This window comes from Saimiri boliviensis, chromosome 1 (genome assembly GCF_048565385.1).
Source record: "Saimiri boliviensis isolate mSaiBol1 chromosome 1, mSaiBol1.pri, whole genome shotgun sequence".
NCBI lineage: Eukaryota > Metazoa > Chordata > Mammalia > Primates > Cebidae > Saimiri > Saimiri boliviensis.
The window spans coordinates 125,143,294-125,163,623 of NC_133449.1; the positions used below are offsets into that span (position 1 = coordinate 125,143,294).

Here is a 20,330-nt window from a genome sequence, read left to right on the forward strand (position 1 = left end):
TCTCAGTCACCCAGAAACTGGCAGGTAATGTGGGAACAGACTGGGTGCTACTGGGTGATCTTCCAGGAAAATAATAATTCAATACAGAATACCCAAGTGAGAGATACGAAAACTGCCTCCCTTTTGATTTGGCTAACATATGGCCACACAGTAGTCTCAGCTACGATCTGTGCTTTCCTACATTCCTCGAAAAATCTACTGCAGATGATTCCACCAGCACATTTAAAAGATAGGTGTCTTAAAAGGGAGCCACAAAGTGAACATTCCCAGTTGGAATCTACTCTCAAGCCAACATTCTAGAGGAGAAAAGACTTTTTAGGTTTAATCAAAATAACACTATCAGTAAGAGCTACTAAAGTAAATGCAGAAGTATTATAGATCTACTTTTGGAATTCTTGTGGTTGCTCTAATCTCTCCCCTTTTATTACAACCTCAACTAACAGATGATTCTTCCCAGAACTCCATTACTCCAGTATTAAAAGTCACCATTCACCTAACTAGCATTCATGCACATATCTCCATAATCAAAGCCCACCATGTCCAACCTCATCTTTAATACAAAACATAACACTTGCCCCAAGTTCCAGGCTCACCCTGCTCCCTGCCTGCTGAGCTCTTCTTCTTCAGCTTCCTCTCCTCTCCTATCACCACCCCAAGCCTTTCCATGGTTTATGTGTCACCTGCTTCAGGATGCCTTCTCTGATGACATCACACACTGATTTTTTCCTTTAGTCAACAACTTCACATTAAGAACCTGTTATGTTCCACAAGCTGAGAGTCCCTTCCTCTCAAATTTTTTTTGTTCACTGTTGTCTGTGACTTAGACTTACCATTGTCTTCTTACTGTCCTATTCTACCATTAGGCCACCTTATTTGAGACGAAGACCTGCTGTTGCCCAGGCTGGAGTGCAATGGCATGATCTCAGATTACTGCAACCTCCGCCTACTGAGTTAAAGCCACTCTCCTGCCTCAGCCTCCCGAGTACCTGGGACTACAGGTGCCGGCCACCACACCCGGCTAATTTTTGTATTTTTAGTAGAGATGGGGTTTCACCATGTTGGCCAGGCTCGTCTCTAACCCCTGACCTCATGTGATCCGCCTGCCTCGGCCTCCCAAAGTGCTGGGATTGCATGCGTGAGCCACCACGCCCAGCCGCATGCCACCTATTATAGGCGTAGGAAAAGGTTCTTAAATGTTTTATCTCCTAGTTGGTCGTGTGCGATCTTAACTGTAGGTGGTTACCTTTACGAACCCAGACTTACACGTATTTCGTGCCCCTCCACAGCACCATGGCAAAGGGTGAAACACCTTGACATTAATTGGTGTGAAATGTTTTTCCTTTGTACATCTTGTGAATTGCTTATGCTTTTGAGCCTTTCTTGGAGGAATACAAAGAGAGAAGAGCTGAAAAAATTTTCAGTTGCCTGACATTGTCTTTAGCTACAATTGCTTAGACTAACATTTATAGAGTTCCTCCTACCTGCAGACACAGGCATAAATACTCTATTATGGTAGGGCCTTGATTGTGGTTGTTTCTCCCGCACCAGTCATTGTCTTCTGCACGTAATTAACACCCAATACTTACTGTGGAGTGAAAAAAATGAATGCAATCTCCCTGCCTGCAAGCAGCTGATAGTTTAATGGTGTAGGGGTGAGGGAGATACAAAGGATGAACAAATAAATAAATGAGGAAGGTCCTATCAGTGTGATAACCGCTACGGAGAAAATAAAGCAGAATCACGAATACTCCCAAGAACCAGGCAATTGTTGGCAAACCTGGAGACTCCTATCAGCGGGCAAAGCCGGTCAGCGCCGTGGTTAGCGGAACAGGGCGGGCCCGGGGGAGGGTGAACAGCCCTGCCGCTCGCTTGCTGTGTGGCTCTGGACAAATGGCTTCACCTCTCTGGCCTCGATTTTCCCATCCTCTACAACCTACCTCATGAGGGGAGTCTAAGGAGTTGGTACTAAAGTGCCCGTTAACCTGGCAGGCGCTGGGAGACGCCGGCAGCGCGGCGGATCGGGAACTCACTGGCGAAGGGCAGGGAGAACCTCTGGCTCCCTCTGCCGAGGTCCGCGTCTCCCGGCTCAGGGTCGGGCAAGGCTCAAGTGGGCGAAGTTCTGACCTTGAATAGAGGTCCGAGGGACCGGAGGTCAGCGCCCCTTTCCTTCTGAGAGGGTGGGCGGAGATGGGGCAGGCGGGCGAGGGTGAGGGGCCAGGGTGGGCGGCGCTTCCAGGGCGCCTCGGTCAGGCGGGAGGCCTCGAGGGCTCCGGCCGCTGCCCCGGGCACCCTGCACGGCGGCTGGGCACCCGCCGGGCTATGCCCCGGCGTCGGCCTCTCGGAGCAGAAGGGCACTGCGCCGCCAGGGAGAGGGGTACCCCCGCACCCCCCGGGCCCCGCCGGTCCCCAGCCCTAACGGCAGCCGGCCGGGAGCTACGCCGTCCCAGGGCGCGAGGCCGCGGCGGGCGCGCCAGGCGCGGGGCGGGGCGGGCACATGCGCACAGGCGGCGCGGCCGGCACGCGGCGCTCGCGCTCCCTGCTTAAATGAGCCTGGGCGCCCCGCGCCCGCCACTTCAGTGGATCCCGCGCCGGGGCCGCGCTTGTAGCTGACCGCCCGTCCCGCGCCGCGCGCCCGCACTCCTCGGCCCCCAGGCGGTCGATGGGACTAGGCGCCGCGGAGCAGGAGGCGGCGCTCGTCGGGGGGCTCGGGCATGGCGGGCCGCAGGACCTGAGCCCTGCCCCGCGGGGAGGCACCTGCTGGCCGGCGATGAGGATGGAGCGGGGCCGCCGCCGCTGCGTCGGGCCGTGAGCCCCGCGCTGCAGCCGCGTGAGCCCCTTGCGAAGCGCCGGGCAGCTCGGGAACATGGCCCTGGAGCGGCTCTGCTCGGTCCTCAAAGGTAAGTGCCGGGGCCGCGAACGGCGCCCCCTGCGGGCCGAGGCTGGCGCGCCGCCCTGCCCGGCCGCCGCCTCCCTTCACTGATCCCCGGACCCGACGCGCCTCTTTGTCTGGCGGGACTCGCGGCGACTCGGAGCGGACCGCGGGGCGCGCGCACTGTCCGGCTCTCCCGGCGCGCCGCCTCCGGCCCCTGCGAGTCCAGCCGACGTTCGCCGGCCGCGAATGGGAAAGGGGATCGGGTAGAGAAGGCGGTTGGGAGGACCCTGGGCCCCGCGGGGTCCTCCGAGCTGCGTCCTCGCGCCGCTTCCGTGGAATTCCGACTATCGCTTCGCAAAGTTGTGAGATTCCTATCGTGGAGCGAAGGCCGCTCTTTCTCCAGATGTGATAGCAAAAAGTAATTCCACGCGAACAATAAAAGCCGCGGCCGTGACGTCGTGCAGCGGTTTTCAAACAGCCTCGCGGCGCGCCAACCTCGCTGCGGGGAACGGGGCCTGCCGGGCCGGCTGGGTTCCACCTGCTGCGGCCGCTGAGGCTGCGGCACCACTGCGGGCTCTGGGGGCGGCGCGCGGGCGCCGCGGACCCGGCCCGGCCCGGCTCGGCTCGTCCGGCCCGGGGGAGTCCGGCTGCTCGGGCTGAGCCCGGGCGCTCCCCGGAACTGCGCTCCTCCAGCTTCCCCCGAGGTCTCAGAATTCCCCGCCGCTAGTGTTCGGTTCTTACTAATTTGTTGTACCGGGAATTAAAACACTTGGCTTCCCAAGAGCGCAGAGCTCTAAAGCACTCTCCAGCCGCTTTGCATTTCCCAGGAGGCGGTAATTTAGAGGAAAATTTATATACATAGATAATTAGGATTGGGATACAAAGTTGCTCCTGAAACTCGGACTGAATAAATCGTCTTTTCAATTTCCAGAGGGAGAATAGCACCAGCACTCCGTAAAGGACTTCTCTTTTCCCTCTGCTGATTTATTTAGATTGAAAATTGAATATCTGTATGTTTGTAATGTCATCACATGTTCTTTTTTAAAATACTGAGGGTACAACTGAGGCATTATTAACGTGTCACGTATAGCTTAGAACTGTTTCTTAATATTTGTAGAGTGACAGATCTTGTTTTTCCTGCTCCATAACAACACTTTTTTCACATTTGTTTTATTAGAAAGTTCCGTGTAATTTTGCTTTTGATTTTAATAGGACACATTATCTCCTCTCCACATACTCCTAAATTTGTGACTGAGATGTCAGTAATTTAATTTAAAACGTTTGCCCCACTGTAAACCGATCTACAGCTTACGCTAAGGTAACCCAGGACTTTCTAGCTGATGAATAATTTCACAAACCATAAATGCTTAGTGATTCCTTTATTATACTACAATTTAAAACAGCTCTGAAATTCATCCTATGGTTTTCATATCTCTAATTCTTAATTTTTACAGTCATTCCGGGGAAATGAATGTTTTGTTTTACTCTTTCATGATAAACCGTATGCACAGTAGGATTTCTGATCGTTCTGCTTATCTGAATTTTCTGCCGTTGTCGAATTGCGCCCTCACCACGGTAAGGTTGTCAGCATCCTACTGACCGAGCATCTGAGGGCAGCCCCCGGATGACATCGCGTATATCTGTCACACCGCTTTACCTGCAGAACTTGATAAAACTGAGCTGCTTAGGGCAGGAGCTGATAGAGTCTTCTCCAATGGTGAAGGGATTTGCAGCGTTTCTTCCTTCGCCTTTGCGGTGGGTGCACACTGCCCTCTCTGGCCAATATGGTGAAGCGTTGAGTTGTTGTACGTTTCAGGAAAGGATTCTGGTGATGACAGAGCTACAGTGAAAACAATATAGTATCTGGCTTTTCTTTTTTCCGTGTTAGTCAACATACACTATTTTTACATGGTGGAGTATTTTTAAAGCTCAAGCTGAATTATTGTTGTTGTTAACTGCTGTTGGTGGCGGCTTCCTAGAGAGAAAGCAAGCTATTTTTAAAGTCTTCTATGGTATTGACTTGTAAATGCCAAGAATTGATCTGGAAAGATTCAAGAAATTGTTAACAGGAGTTGATTCTAATACATAAATCCAGGGGACAGAAAGACAAGAATGAAGGGGAGACTTTGGTTTCACTGCACACCCATTTGTGTCAGTTGACTTTTTTTAACCAAATGCATGTATAACCTATATAAAAATATTTTATTTTTAAAAATTGCTTTTTAAAAAGATACTGGCCTTTCCCAGTACTCATACTCATTGTGTGCCCAAGGCATGAAAAAGTTTTCCTTATGATCTATAAAGTGAATTTCTTCAACATCAAAGAGGTTCTTATCTGAAACAGCTATTTAACATTTACATAATTGTAGATATTACCCATGAAAGCCTTGTTTGGAATATTATGGTCAGTTCTACTAAAATAAATCAGCCATAATGAGTGTGAAATTTTAAGTATAAAGTAATTTTAGTTCTTTAAGATGCCACTGATTATTCTTGTTTTACTTTCAGCCTTTAAGGCAAAAAGATCACCTTACTAGGACTTTTAAACCTTGTCCTATGCTGTTGAAACTAAATAATTCACTTTTAACTGTTTATGATTACTGTAGCCCTCACAGAATTTGAGTTAACCTTCTGTCAAGGTTAACTAAGCACTGTAGTCCCATAAAAATATTACATGAAGATGATAAATCTATTTTTTGTTCTTATTCATTCTGCACACTTGTTTCTGGAGAATCTATCAACTCAGCAATATTTAAAGCTGTATAAACTGTGGTTACATTTGTGATGTAACAGAGCACAAATACTCCTTGGCATCGTATTTGAAATCTTGTTTGAGATGGTACAAGTATTAACTCCTGTTTTTCATTCTTAAATCTCACCCAAGAATGTAAACTAGTTATACAGAAATAAATGTGGTACTGAAAAACTTGTCCTTTAATACTAAAGCCTTGTTAAAAATTAACTTTTTGACTTTTCCTTCCAGGGTTTGGGAAAAACTGTTTTAACACTGTCAATTCAGAAGTCTTATTAAATAATGGTTTTGTTGTAGTAAATCCTCAATTGCAATCTGGTTTATCTTTCATTTTGAAAGTACACTCACTCTTTAGGAAAAATCCTGTATTACAAAACAAGTTCAAATCAAAGCCACTTTCAGTCCTTTTTAGAAAAGTTAGAAAAATGATAGACTATAAATAAAGTTCATATCTGAAATTTTAAAACAATAGGATACCTCTTGCTCTTAGGGTACCACCCATCCAGCATGATCTCCTATCATTTTTCAACTTAAGCTCCTGCAGAATAATTATTGGTACTTAGAAATACATGTCCCTGAGGCACTGGAAATTCCAATTTTTATGATCTTTGAGTTGAAAAGGAGCATCTTAAGAGGTGATCTAATCCAGTGGTTTCCAGGCTTCAGAGGAACTCTCGTGAGGAAGCACTTTAAAAAAAAAAAAAGAGGACAACAGAACAGAATTGATTAGTGGGAGGCCTTGCCCTCTCAGTCACCTCAAACACCAGGGTGACCCCAAGAACTGACACTTCAACATGTTTGTTATATTGCATCCAAAATTACAGGGTATACTAAACTGAAAGTTCAGTCCTTTCATGACATTAAGACATGTTGGTTTAAATATGCCTAGAGTAACATTAGAAATTACAGCACAAGAAGATATCAAGTAGTCTTTCAAATATGACCTGATCATGTTAGAAGGTGACGATAGTTGCTGTGCAGTCAGGAGGACTGATGTGTCATTAAAATAGAGCATACAAAAGTGCCATCTCAGATCAGCTCCACTAAGGAGTTTGTCACATTCTGCAGGAAAGAGAAAGCACTTCTGCTACAGTTACTCTTTCTTACTAAAGTGATTGACAGTGTGATTAACATATGTAGGCTGGAGTGATCCCAAAGTTCACCATCCATCTTTGTTCTTAACTAGTAAAGTATGATTGAATTTGATTAAATTTGGGTACTTTTTTTGTTCTTTGGAACATAGTTTATCAAAAACAAGTGACTGCCATGTCAAATAGTATGTGGACTCTAACTGAACTCCATTCTGCTGTCATTATAGGAAATTACTAATGAGCAGGGAGACCAGGTAGGTGGTTCTAGCATCTTGTATTAGATTTTAAAAGCCTTATGTTTACCACCTAGTTGCTTAACACAGGAATATGTAGAGACACCTTTAATTACTAACAAAGGTAAACTGAGCCAGCTTGAGGAAAGTAACAGTGGTGACAGGGTATCTCAGGAGGGTGGAGGTAATCTCAGTTCTTTTCCCATCCCCTGATTTGTGCTCACATTAAAAAAAAAGTGAGGTCACATGTGTGGCTACTGTTTGTTCACCAAGATTTGTGTTTGTCAGTTACTGTGCTATGTGTTGCAGTTACAAAGAAGAGACACTGGAGTCATGCTCAGTCACCCCCATGTGTTCGTTCTGTCTGTATGGAGTACTGTTGAGGTCAGGCAGTCTTTTAGGCCCTGGACATGCATCCGTGATTCAGACAGACAAGGTCCTTCTTTCTAGTAAAAGAGACAGACAACAAACAAGCCCCAAAATACCAGGTAATACAGTAATGAAAATAAAGCAAGATGAAGGAGAAAATGTAGTGCTTATTTAGAAATCAGGGAAGCCTCACAAGACCTGAAAGACAGGAAGAAACCAGCCAAAGAGATTCTAGGCAGAAAGCACAGCTGGTCCCTGAGGCAAGCATTAGCTTGATGTGTTTTAAGTAATGGGAAGAAAGCCTGTGTTCTGGTAGAGAGCACTCGGAAGGCCAGAGAGATGCACAGGCTCCAGTTCACATAGGACCTCTGAAGTGAGAGTAAGGGGCATGGATTTGTTCTAAATGTAATGGGACTTTACTGGAAGATTTTAAACAAGGCTGTAATGTGATCTGATTTGTATTTTGAAAAGATCACTGGCTGCTGTGTACACAATACACTATAGGGACTGTGGCAGAAACTTCCAGTTGTCTGCAAATACCTGTTTAGCTGTTTGTCAGTCATTCTGTTAATTTTTAGCTGAGCACATAGTTGCCCAAAATGAATACTGTATTTCCCAGTTTCCTGTTGGTTTAGGTGACCATGTGACTAAGTTAGGTATGAGTAGAAAATGATGTGTGTATCTTAGGGGAATTGTTTTTGTTGTTTAAACTTTTCTTTCTTTTTTTTCTTTTTTTTGAGGCGGAGTCTTACTCTGTTGCCATGCTCGAGTGCTGTGGCGCAATCTTGGCTCACTGCAAGCTCCAATTCCCTGGTTCAAGGAATTCTCCTACCTCAGCCTCCCGAGTAGCTGGGATTATAGGCATGTGCCACCAGGCCCAGCTAATTGTATTTTTTTAGTAGAGACGAGGTTTCACCATGTTGGCCAGGATGGTCTCGACCTCTTGACCTCGTGACTCGCCTGCCTCAGCCTCCCAAAGTGCTGGGATTATAGGCATGAGCCACCACACCTGGCCCTAACTATTTTAGTTTGAGATCACTGTAGATCCTGGGCAAGTGTTTTTATATTTAGTGACTCACTACCTGTTAGATAATGGGTTGCTGCATATGTTTAACAGATCATCTTTCTTCCTGTGTCATTGCTACGTTTTTTAATTACTGTAGCTTTACAATAAGTATATCATATATTGTTTTTATGTATTTTATGTTATTTATAAATTTTCTTTGGCCAATATTCAAGATAAGCATCAAAAACATTTTGTTAAGTCCAAAAACAGGACTCACTGCTGGGCGCAGTGGCTCATACCTGTAATTCCAGCACTTTGGGAGGCCGAGATGGGTGGACTGCGAGGTCAAGAGGTCGAGACCATCCTGGTCAACATGGTGAAACCCCATTTCTACTAAAAATACAAAAGTTAGCTGGGCATGGTGGTGCGTGCCTGTCGTCCCAGTTACTCTGGAGGCTGAGGTGGGAGAATTGCTTGAACCCAGGAGACGGAGGTTGCGATGAGCCGAGATCGCGCCATTGCACTCCAGCCTGGGTAACAAGAGCGAAACTCCGTCTCAAAAAAAAAAAAAAAACAGGACTCACTAAGAGTTTGATTAAAATATTAAATATATGGCCTATTGGAAAGACTCATTATCTTAGCAGCATTATTTTACTAAGAAACATGTTACTGCTCCATTTTATTCAGTATATTTATTGTTTATTTAATTTATTTTAGTTTTACTTTCTTAATAGGTATCATAAGTTTTCAAGTAATTCTCTTGAAGTTTCTAGGTTTTCAGTAACATTACCTATAAATAATAATTTTGTCTTCTTTCCAGCATGTATTGTATTAGTTAGAATTGCCACTGTTAAGTAACAGCGTAAAGAATAAATGTGACTTTGATTTCTTTTCTTTTTTTTTTTTACAGTGGAAAATAGGCCTTTAAAATGGAAAGCCTGGGAACAGGATTCTCTGCTTAGAGCTAAAATGACAGTGATTCATGGTTTAAAAAAAAAAAAAGAGGATGAATAAAGGGAGTGCCTCTGAGGATTGTTTAACAGCCTGAATAGCACCTATCTTTATCATAAGAGTGACTTCATTTTAGGTCAGATCTGTACACGGGTTATTAGAAGACTAAATTCAATTCTAGAACCAGGAGTAATGTAATAAATGGTGGGTACTACCTTTCTCAAGCATCAAATCACAAGTAGTTCTCTGTACAATCAAATTGCATGGTTATAGAGTTTAGAATTTTTATTTTTGTGTAGATTTCTGCCTTATAGAATTAGTACCTTCCTATTTACATTATCTTTGAATTCAGAGTATGAGGCATTCCTGGATTTCAGAAATTATTGATCCTTTTAGTTAGAGGGAACAGTGACACCTAGATTGAGAATAAAGGCAGAACAAAGAACCACAGAACTGCTTCATGTGCTAAATAATTGCAGAGTTTAGCATTAATGGAATTTGTTTTAATATCTCAGCCTGATTATAACTCAAGCAGTGTACAAAGATCTTGTTACACAACTCGGGAAACTGTGTTTATAATGATACAGAATTTAGAATGGATTAATAGTCACAACTGTATTACCAAAAACTGTACCAGTAAATCTTTCTATTCCTAATTGCTGTGCAGATTCGCCCTATTCTTTATACGTCATTTTTATATTTAGTGGCACAGCTCATTTGGTCGATTGAGTTGTGAATAGCTAGTAATTACTTGAGAAAAAAAGAAAACTGCACAGCCCTCTAAATAAAGTTGAAAAGAGTATAATAGGCTATTTGGCGTTGCAACTTTATTTTCAGTACGATCTACCTTGTGTATTCTATGCAAATTGCATAAAGCAATTATTTTACACTGGCACATTTTTATTGGTCATTGTATATCAATTGAGCTGGCACAGTTCATCTCTTTGCCATAGTTGTACTGTTGCTGTCTTGGTTTCAGTTTATTGGCTTCTTAGGTTCCCTGTCTGCTGGCTTTTTGTGGTTACTTGCTTATAAATGGATTTGTAAATGTCAAAACTAGTAAATGCTTACATCTATTATTAAGGAAGAACAGAATACTGAGCACAAAATATTGACCAATTATGTATGATTTGAATGATATGCCTGGGAGATAGTGTCTTCTAGTGAGATAAATTGATTAAAATGGTTGGTTTATTTGCTGAATTACAAAATATCTACTTATTATCTGACTTTTGTTTTTGATCATAAATCTGTTTTTTAAAAAAAGTTTCAAAACTCCATTCTTCTAATCAGATCCAGTGTAAAGATGTGAAGAGTTAAAGATCTCAGCATAACACGAGATCTTCAACACTACGTATCAACCAAAGAAAGCAAAGGGGGCAATTAATGTTATTGAGAAAACACAGAGGAGACACAGAGGTCAGCAAGGATGCAAGAAACCAAAGATGAAGATGTCAAATAATTAGATTTTAAGATGTGAACTGAATAGCAAGAACTACCTCTTAGCACTTCTATATTGGTGACTTTGGTGGTAGACACTCAGAACGTGCTATTAGGTGAACAGTGGTGACTGTCTACCAGCCACTTGACTAGCAGACTCCAGTGCCTCATCTCCCTTACCCTTTACATCCTGTAAGTTGCACTTGACTCTAAATTTGAACCATGTCATTAATCCCTCCTCCTTTCTTTTTCCACTGCCACTGCTCTGCTTCAAAGATGATAATGCAAACATGATCACCTTTGCTTCCTAATGATCTCTGTCTTCTCATTAAAAGTGTAGACACCACACAAGCATTAGGATTATTGGTCTAAAACACAGAAGTGATAATGCCATACACTTGTTTAAAAACTACAAGGCTTCTTATTATATAGTTAGAAGTCCAAACTTTTAAGCATGCCATTCAAAACTTGTTAAAATTGGATCTCACCCAACTTTTCTCTAACCTGCTATACTACTGTAGCCTTCCACATGCTAACCACACCGTATTACTCAGAGTTCCCTAAAACCTGCTGTAAGTTAGAGCTCGTGCCTTTATGTTTTTATATTATTTTTATTTTTATTTTTATTTTTTTTTGAGGCATGCTCTCTTTCACCCAGGTGGTAGTGCAGTGGCACAATCATGGCTCACTGCAGCCTCTAACTCCTGGTCACAAGTGATCCTCCTGCCTCAGCCTCCCAAGTGGCTGGGACTATAGGCATGTGCCACTATGCCTGGCTAATTTTTTTTCACAGAGACAGGGCCTCACTGTTTTGTTCAGGCTAGTCTGGAACTTTTGGGCTTAAGCCATCCTCTTGCCTCAGCCTCCCAAGGTGTTGGGATTTACAGGCATGAGTCACCGTCCCTGGCCTTCTATGTTCTTATTTAAAGTATTTCTTTCTCCTTCTCCTGGGCTCAAGTCCTATAAGGTCCAACCAGATTATGCCTTCTCTTTTAGGGGTTTTCCTTATTCTATTTCCTTTAAACCCCAGCAGAATGGACCTTCTGTTTCCATTATGCCTTCTGCATATCTCCTGTTAAACTCCATTTCATCTTGTATTGTAGATTCAGCAATACATTGATTCCTTGTGGATGCTGGTTTGTCCTAATATCCATCGTTTATGTAGCAGATTGCCTGTCACGTAAAAGTACTATGCACATCATCTCATTTAATCTTCATAGCCACCAATGAGGTTGGCCCATTTATATATCATCTCCACTTTAAAAATAAGTAAACTGAGCTGAAAAGGCCTCACAGCTGGTACAAGGCAAAACTTGAACCCTAACCTAGATTCATGTAACTCCTTAAGTCCACACTCTTAACCACTTTGCTCTATTTCTCTCTCCACACCTGTGCATCCTTAGTGCCGCTTTTCAGTGTATACTCTGTAAGTGCCTATTCACTGAATGAATAACTCCAGTTCACGCAGTAATTCAGGACATGCTGGCAGTATGGTTTCCCTTGAAAGGGAGAGTGCACCATCCATAAAAATGTTTAAGTCTTCAAACCACATACACAAAACAATTCAATGTGTTGTTGATTGGGTCTCAGAAATATTCAACATGGGAAAAGCCTTTAGTGTCTAAGTATGGCTAGCCTTTGTAACACAGAGCACAGCATAGTATTGCACAACCATAAGACAGTTTGAATTGATTTCTAGGAGACTGCTGCCCCCTTACTTTCTGTCTTGATTATGAATGTTCTCAGAAAGCAGATAATCTAATTGAACTTCACTGCCATAGCACATTGCAGAGCCAGCTATACTACATGTAAACTCTGAGATGGACTACAGTAAATAGAGGAATAGTTAGGATGAGCAAGGTCTGTTGCAAAAAACAAGGGTTTTTTGTTTTTTTGTAAACTATTAAGTTGAAAAGTACTTCAAATGCCATGTGTTACTAAATGTGTGTATAAATGAGTACAGAACCACTTGTCTTTTCCTGGATTGTCTTAAGGGTTAGGTTGCAAATCAGAGCATAACATTTAATGCTTAAAGATCTTGTGAGTGAATTTTAGTAATAAATAGTGATTTTAGTTAATCTTTTTTTGTCATCCAATTTTCTTTATTGACTTAGTAAAATGTAGTATAGATTTAATTGTAATTTCTCTTCTCTGTTATTTCTTTAGTGTTGCTAATAACGGTACTGGTAGTGGAAGGGATTGCTGTGGCCCAAAAAACCCAAGGTAAAGTACTGACATTGGCGACTTACTGCATGTTTAAGACAATGGACTGGCTTATTTGAAAGGATTGCAACTTTGAGTCCTATTTCCATAATCCCTTTGGGGTGTTCAGTGACCTAAGGCTTTCTGTCAGCCCGACAGCCTCAATTTAACTGGGTTCAGCTGCAGTTAACTAGAGTAAATTGTCAGCATAAAGTCTTGCCCTGATAAATTTTAAAAATTGACATCACTAGTAGCTCCTAGCGTACTGTGGATTATATCCAAAAATTAAATGAGATTTATATTTTATCACTAAGCAAAGATAAAAGTCCCTTTTTCTAATTTAAACAAATGAAACCCTTCAATTAATGTTTTATTCAAAGCTTGGTCCTGTTCTTTTGTCTTGATTTATGATAGATGATTAGCTAGTGTGATTTTTTTGGAATCAGATTTTTATGTCTAAATTTAGTACATTTTCAGTGTAATCTTGTTTGTTTTTTATTTTCATCTAAGTAATACATATGATAAAAATCAAAGCATTCCTAAAAGTTAATTAGGAAAAATCAGTTCCCCATCTTGCCCTATTTAACTTCCTGCTCCATGGAAATAAACACTCTTAGCTGATTCTTTTCGTATTTCTCTTCCTTTCTCTGAATAACATGCTATATTGCTACTTCTTGGTCATTTCAGTTTTAGACATTAGATACTGATTTTTCACTGTGGAAGATGAGAATTTAGCTCTTTCACACACCTGTTGTCCACCCTATCCATATATGAGTGTTGTCGTACCTTTCCTTTGTACCACCCTTCTCAGTACAGTTCTGTCGTAATTCTGGTTAACTCAGTATTCAGGATATACATTAAGTTACTCATTCAGTTTGAGTTTTGTCTTTCCGTTTTAATTTTTTAAACTCCCTTTCCTCAATTTTCTCTCTTCTGTCTTTTCAAGAATTCCTATTACTTTACTTGGTTATGGCCCTCCTGGTTTTTGTTTCTAGCTCTTCTATTTTCCGTCTCTTTTTGCTCCACATTCTCTGAGACTTCTTCAACTTTACCTCTAAACCAGGAATTAGAACACTTCTTCTGTAAAGTTTCAGATCATAAGTATTTAAGGTGCTGTAAGTCTTACAGTCTCTGGAGCAACTCCTCTAACTCCTTGACTCTTCTGTCCAGGAACAAAAGCATACACATGATGGGCATGGGTATATTCCAGTAATGCTTTATTTACAGCAGGCTCCAGGTCATGTCTGGCTCAGGGTCATAGTTGGCTGAACTCTTCTCTAAATGTTCTGCTAATTTTTTCATTACTTCTATTTTTAGAAGCTTTTTTTGGTTCTGTTTTCTGAGTATAATTTCTGTTTGAAGACTATCTTTGTTCTTGTCTTATGGATTTACTTGCTTTTCTTTCTCAGGATATTAAATGATTGTTTAGTGGTAGTGGTGGTTTTTAAATATTTTTCTTACATAGTCTTTATCTCCTCAGAATTGCTTTTCTCCTGTTTTTTATATTGGAGGCTTTCCTCCAATGTCTGGTGATCCTTGAAGGCTCATATTTTAAGAGGGGTACTAAAAACTAATTGTTAGCTGTTCTGCAGGTGTGGGCAAGGATTGGTCACTGGCCCACACTGTTGACACACTTGACATTGGGGAACTCCTTCCTATGTCTGCATCAGGTCTTTCCTAGGGCTGTTTAGATTCCCAGAAAATAATCTTCTCTTTTCCTGCTTAAAGGCTCCGTATCTGACGGGGAGGCCTTTGTGGGGGTTCAGCAGGAAATGAAGGCTGGGATATGTGCTAACATTCACTCACCTCCCTGTTTTTCTTCTCAGCTGTGCCTGTGTCCCCTAGTCCCTGTTGTTTTAGCTTCTCCAAAGAAATCACCTCTAGTGTTCTGATATGGTTGAAGAGCAGCAGCTAAGCTAGATTTGTGGAGAAGGAAAGGGTACTGAAAACCCAACTCATTCTAAACAGACTTTTAACTAGCCTGCACACCACCCCCCACCCCACTTCCTGGTACCTCCAGTTGTTACTGCTTTATCTACCCCTCTGTACTTAAGGGTTTATACCCTTTTAAAAATCCTTTTATTGTTGCTTAAGTGGAGTTTGAGGAGGGAGCAGAGCTAAATGCATGTGTTTAGTCTACAATCTTCAACTAAAATCCCTCTGTAACCTTGGAATCTTTCTTTCACTGTTGGATAAAACTAAGTATGAAGGCCCCATATCAGAGATCAAATCTTGGGATGCCTTCGTTCTTATTTTTAGGTTAAAACTGAATTGTATTGCATCTTACTGACTTAGCAGATTCCCCTATATGGTTTTGCCCTTTGTTATGTGCATATAAGCCCTTTATTTCCCTTTTCTCTTGCATGGCAAACTTGTCCTCTCCCAGCAAGTTTTCCCTCCCTGTCTTTCACTTCTGTACTCAATTTGTTATGCTAAATTTGACAGTGGTTCCTATAAAATTTTATATATGTAGCATAGAGTGAGGAATTGTTTGGAAAGTGGTAGGGGAAAGAGAAGAATGATTATCTTTTGCTGTAATGAGTGTTTTAAATGCCGTTTTTCCCCAAGATGGACAAAATATTGGAATCAAGCATATTCCTGCAACCCAGTGTGGCATCTGGGTTCGAACCAGCAATGGAGGTCATTTTGCTTCACCAAATTATCCTGACTCATATCCACCAAACAAGGAGTGTATCTACATTTTGGAAGGTATCAGACCAATTTCTTTTATTGGATGAATTTTTACTTTCTTGTAAAACTAAATGTGTTGGTAAAATGAGCTATGTAAACCAGTTTGAACAAAATTTAAACATGTATTTGAATTTAACTGTAGAAATGGTAAGTATTTCTGCATATTGAATACATTACAAGATACTAGCAGAAATATTATAGAAAGTTTGAATCTCCCAAAATATAATTCAAGTAGGTACATTAGTATATATGAAAAACTTCTCTGATAAGAAACTTAAGCTTACTGGCATCCCTTGTAAGGCTTAATTCAAATTTATGTCCACATAAGTGAGTTCCTTTCATTTCTTCTGTTTATTTTTCTATGTATTGTAGTACATTGTATCTTGAACTAAGTAAGCAGTAGCATCACTCATGAATATTTAACTTAGTAGATACCATAGCCAAAGGAAAAGATTACTGTAGTTCCACAGAGTAGCATTGTTTTTAATTTAAGTTACAACATTTATCAAGACTTTTATAGCAGTTGTCACTAAGACCCTTGTCTATGAAGCAGTTAGCACAACAGTTGTTTTGCTTTCCTCATTTGTGTCAATACATTTATATTCCTTCTTGTTTGTGTTGCCCTGATTTGCTTACTCTTATTTTCTAGCTGCTCCACGTCAAAGAATAGAGTTGACCTTTGATGAACATTATTATATAGAGCCATCATTTGAGTGTCGGTTTGATCACTTGGAAGTTCGAGATGGGCCATTTGGTTTCTCTCCTCTTATAGATCGTTACTGTGGTGTGAAAAGCCCTCCATTAATTAGATCAACAGGGAGATTCATGTGGATTAAGTTTAGTTCTGATGAAGAGCTTGAAGGACTGGGATTTCGAGCAAAATACTCATTTATTCCAGGTAAAGAGCAAGTTATCTTTTAAGTGGTTGGGCATCTCTAACTCTGATTTTAGAATCTTAAGGTTAAAAAAGAGATTAGTTTGGTCAAGTTAATCAAATCAAGACTTTAAACAAATTAGCAAAGTCAAAGGGAAATTATTCCATGAACAAATAAGAACTTAATAGAAATTGGACATAGAAACGCATCATTTGGATTTGGAAGTGTATCAGAGATGGTGCCACATTTTCTTAGATTTTTTTCCGTTTTATAGCATATTCTCAGGCCAGCAACATTAAAAACAATACTTTTTTTAAATGATTCAACAAATTGTCTTGTTTTCAGAATTCCCACAAAAATTATTTTATATGATTTTTCTCATTTAGCTGATTGAATTAACCACCCAACTGAATAAATACTTTAGAATATATGAGCAATAGAAAGAATACTGCTCTGCACTTAGATATCAAAGATCTGGGTTTGAATTCTTTCTCTGCCTCCTAATAGCTGTAGGACTACTAAGCACAGAATTATGCCTGAGATTTGCCATTAGTAAAATGGGAATGCCTGCTGTATTACTTTTCTGGTGCTGCCATAACTAATTACCTCAAATTTGGCCACTTAAATCAGCAGAAATTGATTTTCTTTTAGTTGGGAGACCAGAAATCCAAAATTGAGCAGGGCCTCATTTCCTCTAGGAACCTGGCGAAGAACCTGGTCTTTGCTCCTTCTAGCCTCCCTCTTCACAGCTCTTTCTACTCTTTTCAAGATCCTAACCTAATGGCATCTTTTGCCTTGAAATGTACTATGTATTCTTTAAAATCTGTATATATTATATATGTATCTATATGCATGCTACTATTCACCGATTATAGAGATTCCACCATGGGTATATTGGGGGGTCTACTGTATTATCAGCCTGCCCCACTGTATTACCTGCCCCATACACAGTAGGTGAGAGCACTCTGAGAATTATAAAGCCCTGTCCAGTATGACATGTACATACCCCTAATGCAGAAACAGAGACGTGCAAGTTATTGTTCCTGTCCTCACCAAGCTTACACACACACTAACAAGATGAAAAAATAACAGTAAAACAGCTATATGATCTTTTAGCTTTCATTTATTTTCCATGCAAGAAATTTAACTGGAAAAAACTAAAACATTGAAATGAAAATATTCATAATCCTTCCACCATGTATATAAAATCAGTGTTTTTAGTGTTATTTGGTGTATATCCCTTCCAATTTTTTTTATATCTGTTTCTTTTGTTTGTTATACAAGATTGGGCTTATGGTACGCATATAACTTTATTATCTGCTTTTTTGCCTGAAACACATAAACAACATTTTGTTCCCTGTCACTACACATATGGGAAATGTTAAGCTTTGCTTCAGTATTTATCTGCTCTTCTTTTTTTTTTTACTTTTGTTCTATAATCTCCATAGCCAACCAAGTATTTATCTGCTCAATGCCAAAAGGATATTTACAAAAAGTCAAATTTGTTAATAGACTTTACTTTTTAGAACACTTTTAGGTTCGCAACAAAATTACATAAGAAGTAGAGTTACCATAAGCCTCCTGCCTCTCCTCCCATCAGCATCTTGAATGAGAATAGTGCATTTGTTATGGATGATGAGCCAACATCATACATCATTATCACCCAAAGCCCATAATTGACATTAGGGTTCACTCTTGGTAGGATGTACTAAGGTGGGTTTTGACAAACGCATGATGACACATATCCGCCCTTACAGAACCATGCAGAACAGTCTCACTATCCTAACAGTCCCTTATGCTCTGCCTGTTCGTCCCTCACTCCCCCCAAACCACTGGCAATCACTGATCACTTCAGTTTCTCCCCATAATGTCATATAACTGGAATCATACAGTGTGGAGTCTTTTCCAGTTAGTGATATGCATATAAGGTTCCTCCATGTCCTTTTGTGTCTTGATAGCTCATTTTTTGCACCAAATAATATTTCATTGTCTAGATATATCTAGATGTTTGTATATCTGTTCTACTGAAGGATATCTTGGTTGCTTCCACATTTTAGCAATTATGAGTAAAGCTGCTATTCATGTGCAGGTTTTTGTATGGACATAAGTTAACTCATTTGAGTAAATTCCAATACATGCCACAACATGAATGAACCTTGAAACATTATGCTAAGTGAGATAAACCAGATGCAAAAGCACAAATGTGACTCCATTTATATAAGGTATATAAAGTAGTCACGTTCATAGAAACAGAAAGTGAAGTAGTCATCAGAGTATGTGGGGAAAGGGAGAAGGGGAGTTAATGTTTAATGGGTATAGACTTTCAACTTGGGATGATTAACAATTCTAAAAATTAAAAAATGATGATGGTGTACAACATTGTAAATGTGCTTAATGCCACTGAATCGTAAACTTAAAAATGTTAGAGCCAGGAGTGTCTTGCACACCTGTCATCCCAGCTACTCTGGAGGCTGAGGCTAGAAGATCGCTTGAGCCTAGAAGTTCAAAGTTATAGTGAGCTATGATTGCATTCCAGCCTGGGTAACAGAGCAACACCCTGTCTCTTGAAATTATCAACATTATGAATTTTGTGTTACGAATAATTTACCACAACTTAAAAGTAGTGGAGTGGCTTACACCTGTAAACTCAGCACTTTGGGAGGCTGATGTGGGTGGATCACATGAGGTCAGGAGTTCAAGAGCAGCCTGGCCAACATGGTGAAAGCCCATCTTTAACTAAAAATACAGCAGTTAGCTGGGCATGGTGGTACATGTTGGGAGAATCACTTGAACTTCGGAGGTGGAGGTTGCAGAGAACTGAGACTGCATGACTGCACTCCAGTCTGAGCAACAGAGTGCAACTCCGTCTCAAAAAAAAAAAAAAAAAAAAAGTAGTAGCTAGTGAGCTGTTTTTTCACAGTGACAGGGAAAAGAAAGATGAAAGGGTGATACACAGGATATTCTGCCTTGCGAAATAGTCCACAGAAGTTTTAGAACCAGTAGTTCATATCAAATGACTGATTTGATTAAATTGGTCAGGTGTTTTATTTTTGTTAACTAAATCAAGTTACTGATAACTGAAGTTATTGATACATAGTGTCATGAAGACACTGTTGCAATAGATGATGGCTGCACAATGTAAGTTTAGACTACTTGACAGAAAAAGACATCCAAAGAATACTCTTATTGGAATAATGTTTTTAAATATTAAAAAACAAAATCAGCCAACTTCATATGTACAGATACTTACTATGGAGTCAAGTAGCTGTTTTTTCTCTATTCATGTTTTAGCTCATGAGAGCAACTTTAAATGGCCTATAGTTAAAATATAGACGAAGTATAATGAAATGCTTAAGATTTCTAGAGTTTATCACCTTTCATTTGCATTTTACAGTGCTTCACACTTTTGATAGACATTATATTTAATTTTATGCTAATCACAGTAATGTCAGGAGGATTATGTAATATTTTATATATGAGGAAACTGAGTCAGAGATTAAGTGATTTTCTTAGTTCATAGAATGGCAAATCCAGAACTAGATTGCAATTCACTAGGCAATACTTCCTGCTCTATCATGTCGCCTTTATAATGTGGATGAGGTCACACTGGAGAAAAGCCTTATTTTGTAGAGGACTTCCGCCAAGATGGCTAAATAGGAACAGCTCCGGAGCACAGTTCCCAGTGAGAGCGATGCAGAAGGTGAGAGATCCCCACATTTCCAACCAAGGTACCAAGCACATCTCAATAGGACCAGTTGGACAGTGGATGTAGCCCAAGAGGGCAAACTGAGACAGGGTGGGGTGCTGCCTCACCTGAGAAGGGCAAGGGGTCAGAGGACCTCCCCCCC

At 40.8% G+C, this 20,330-nt stretch overlaps 1 protein-coding gene across 3 annotated transcripts in view; it reads left to right on the forward strand.

Moving 5' to 3' along the window:
- The first annotated feature begins 2,556 nt into the window (after positions 1 to 2,556).
- NETO2 (neuropilin and tolloid like 2) overlaps positions 2,557 to 20,330 on the forward strand; it is a 57,530-nt gene continuing 39,756 nt past the window's right edge. For 2 of the 3 annotated variants that reach the window (XM_039462949.2, XM_039462952.2), the window contains exons 1-4: positions 2,558 to 2,897; positions 12,881 to 12,937; positions 15,485 to 15,625; positions 16,257 to 16,505. In XM_039462949.2, coding sequence (XP_039318883.1) covers positions 2,864 to 2,897; positions 12,881 to 12,937; positions 15,485 to 15,625; positions 16,257 to 16,505 — 481 coding nt within the window. In that variant the 5' untranslated portion in view covers positions 2,558 to 2,863. Of the gene's footprint in view, positions 2,898 to 12,880; positions 12,938 to 15,484; positions 15,626 to 16,256; positions 16,506 to 20,330 lie in introns of all 3 variants that reach the window. The other variant, XM_074403443.1, reaches the window with a different exon arrangement.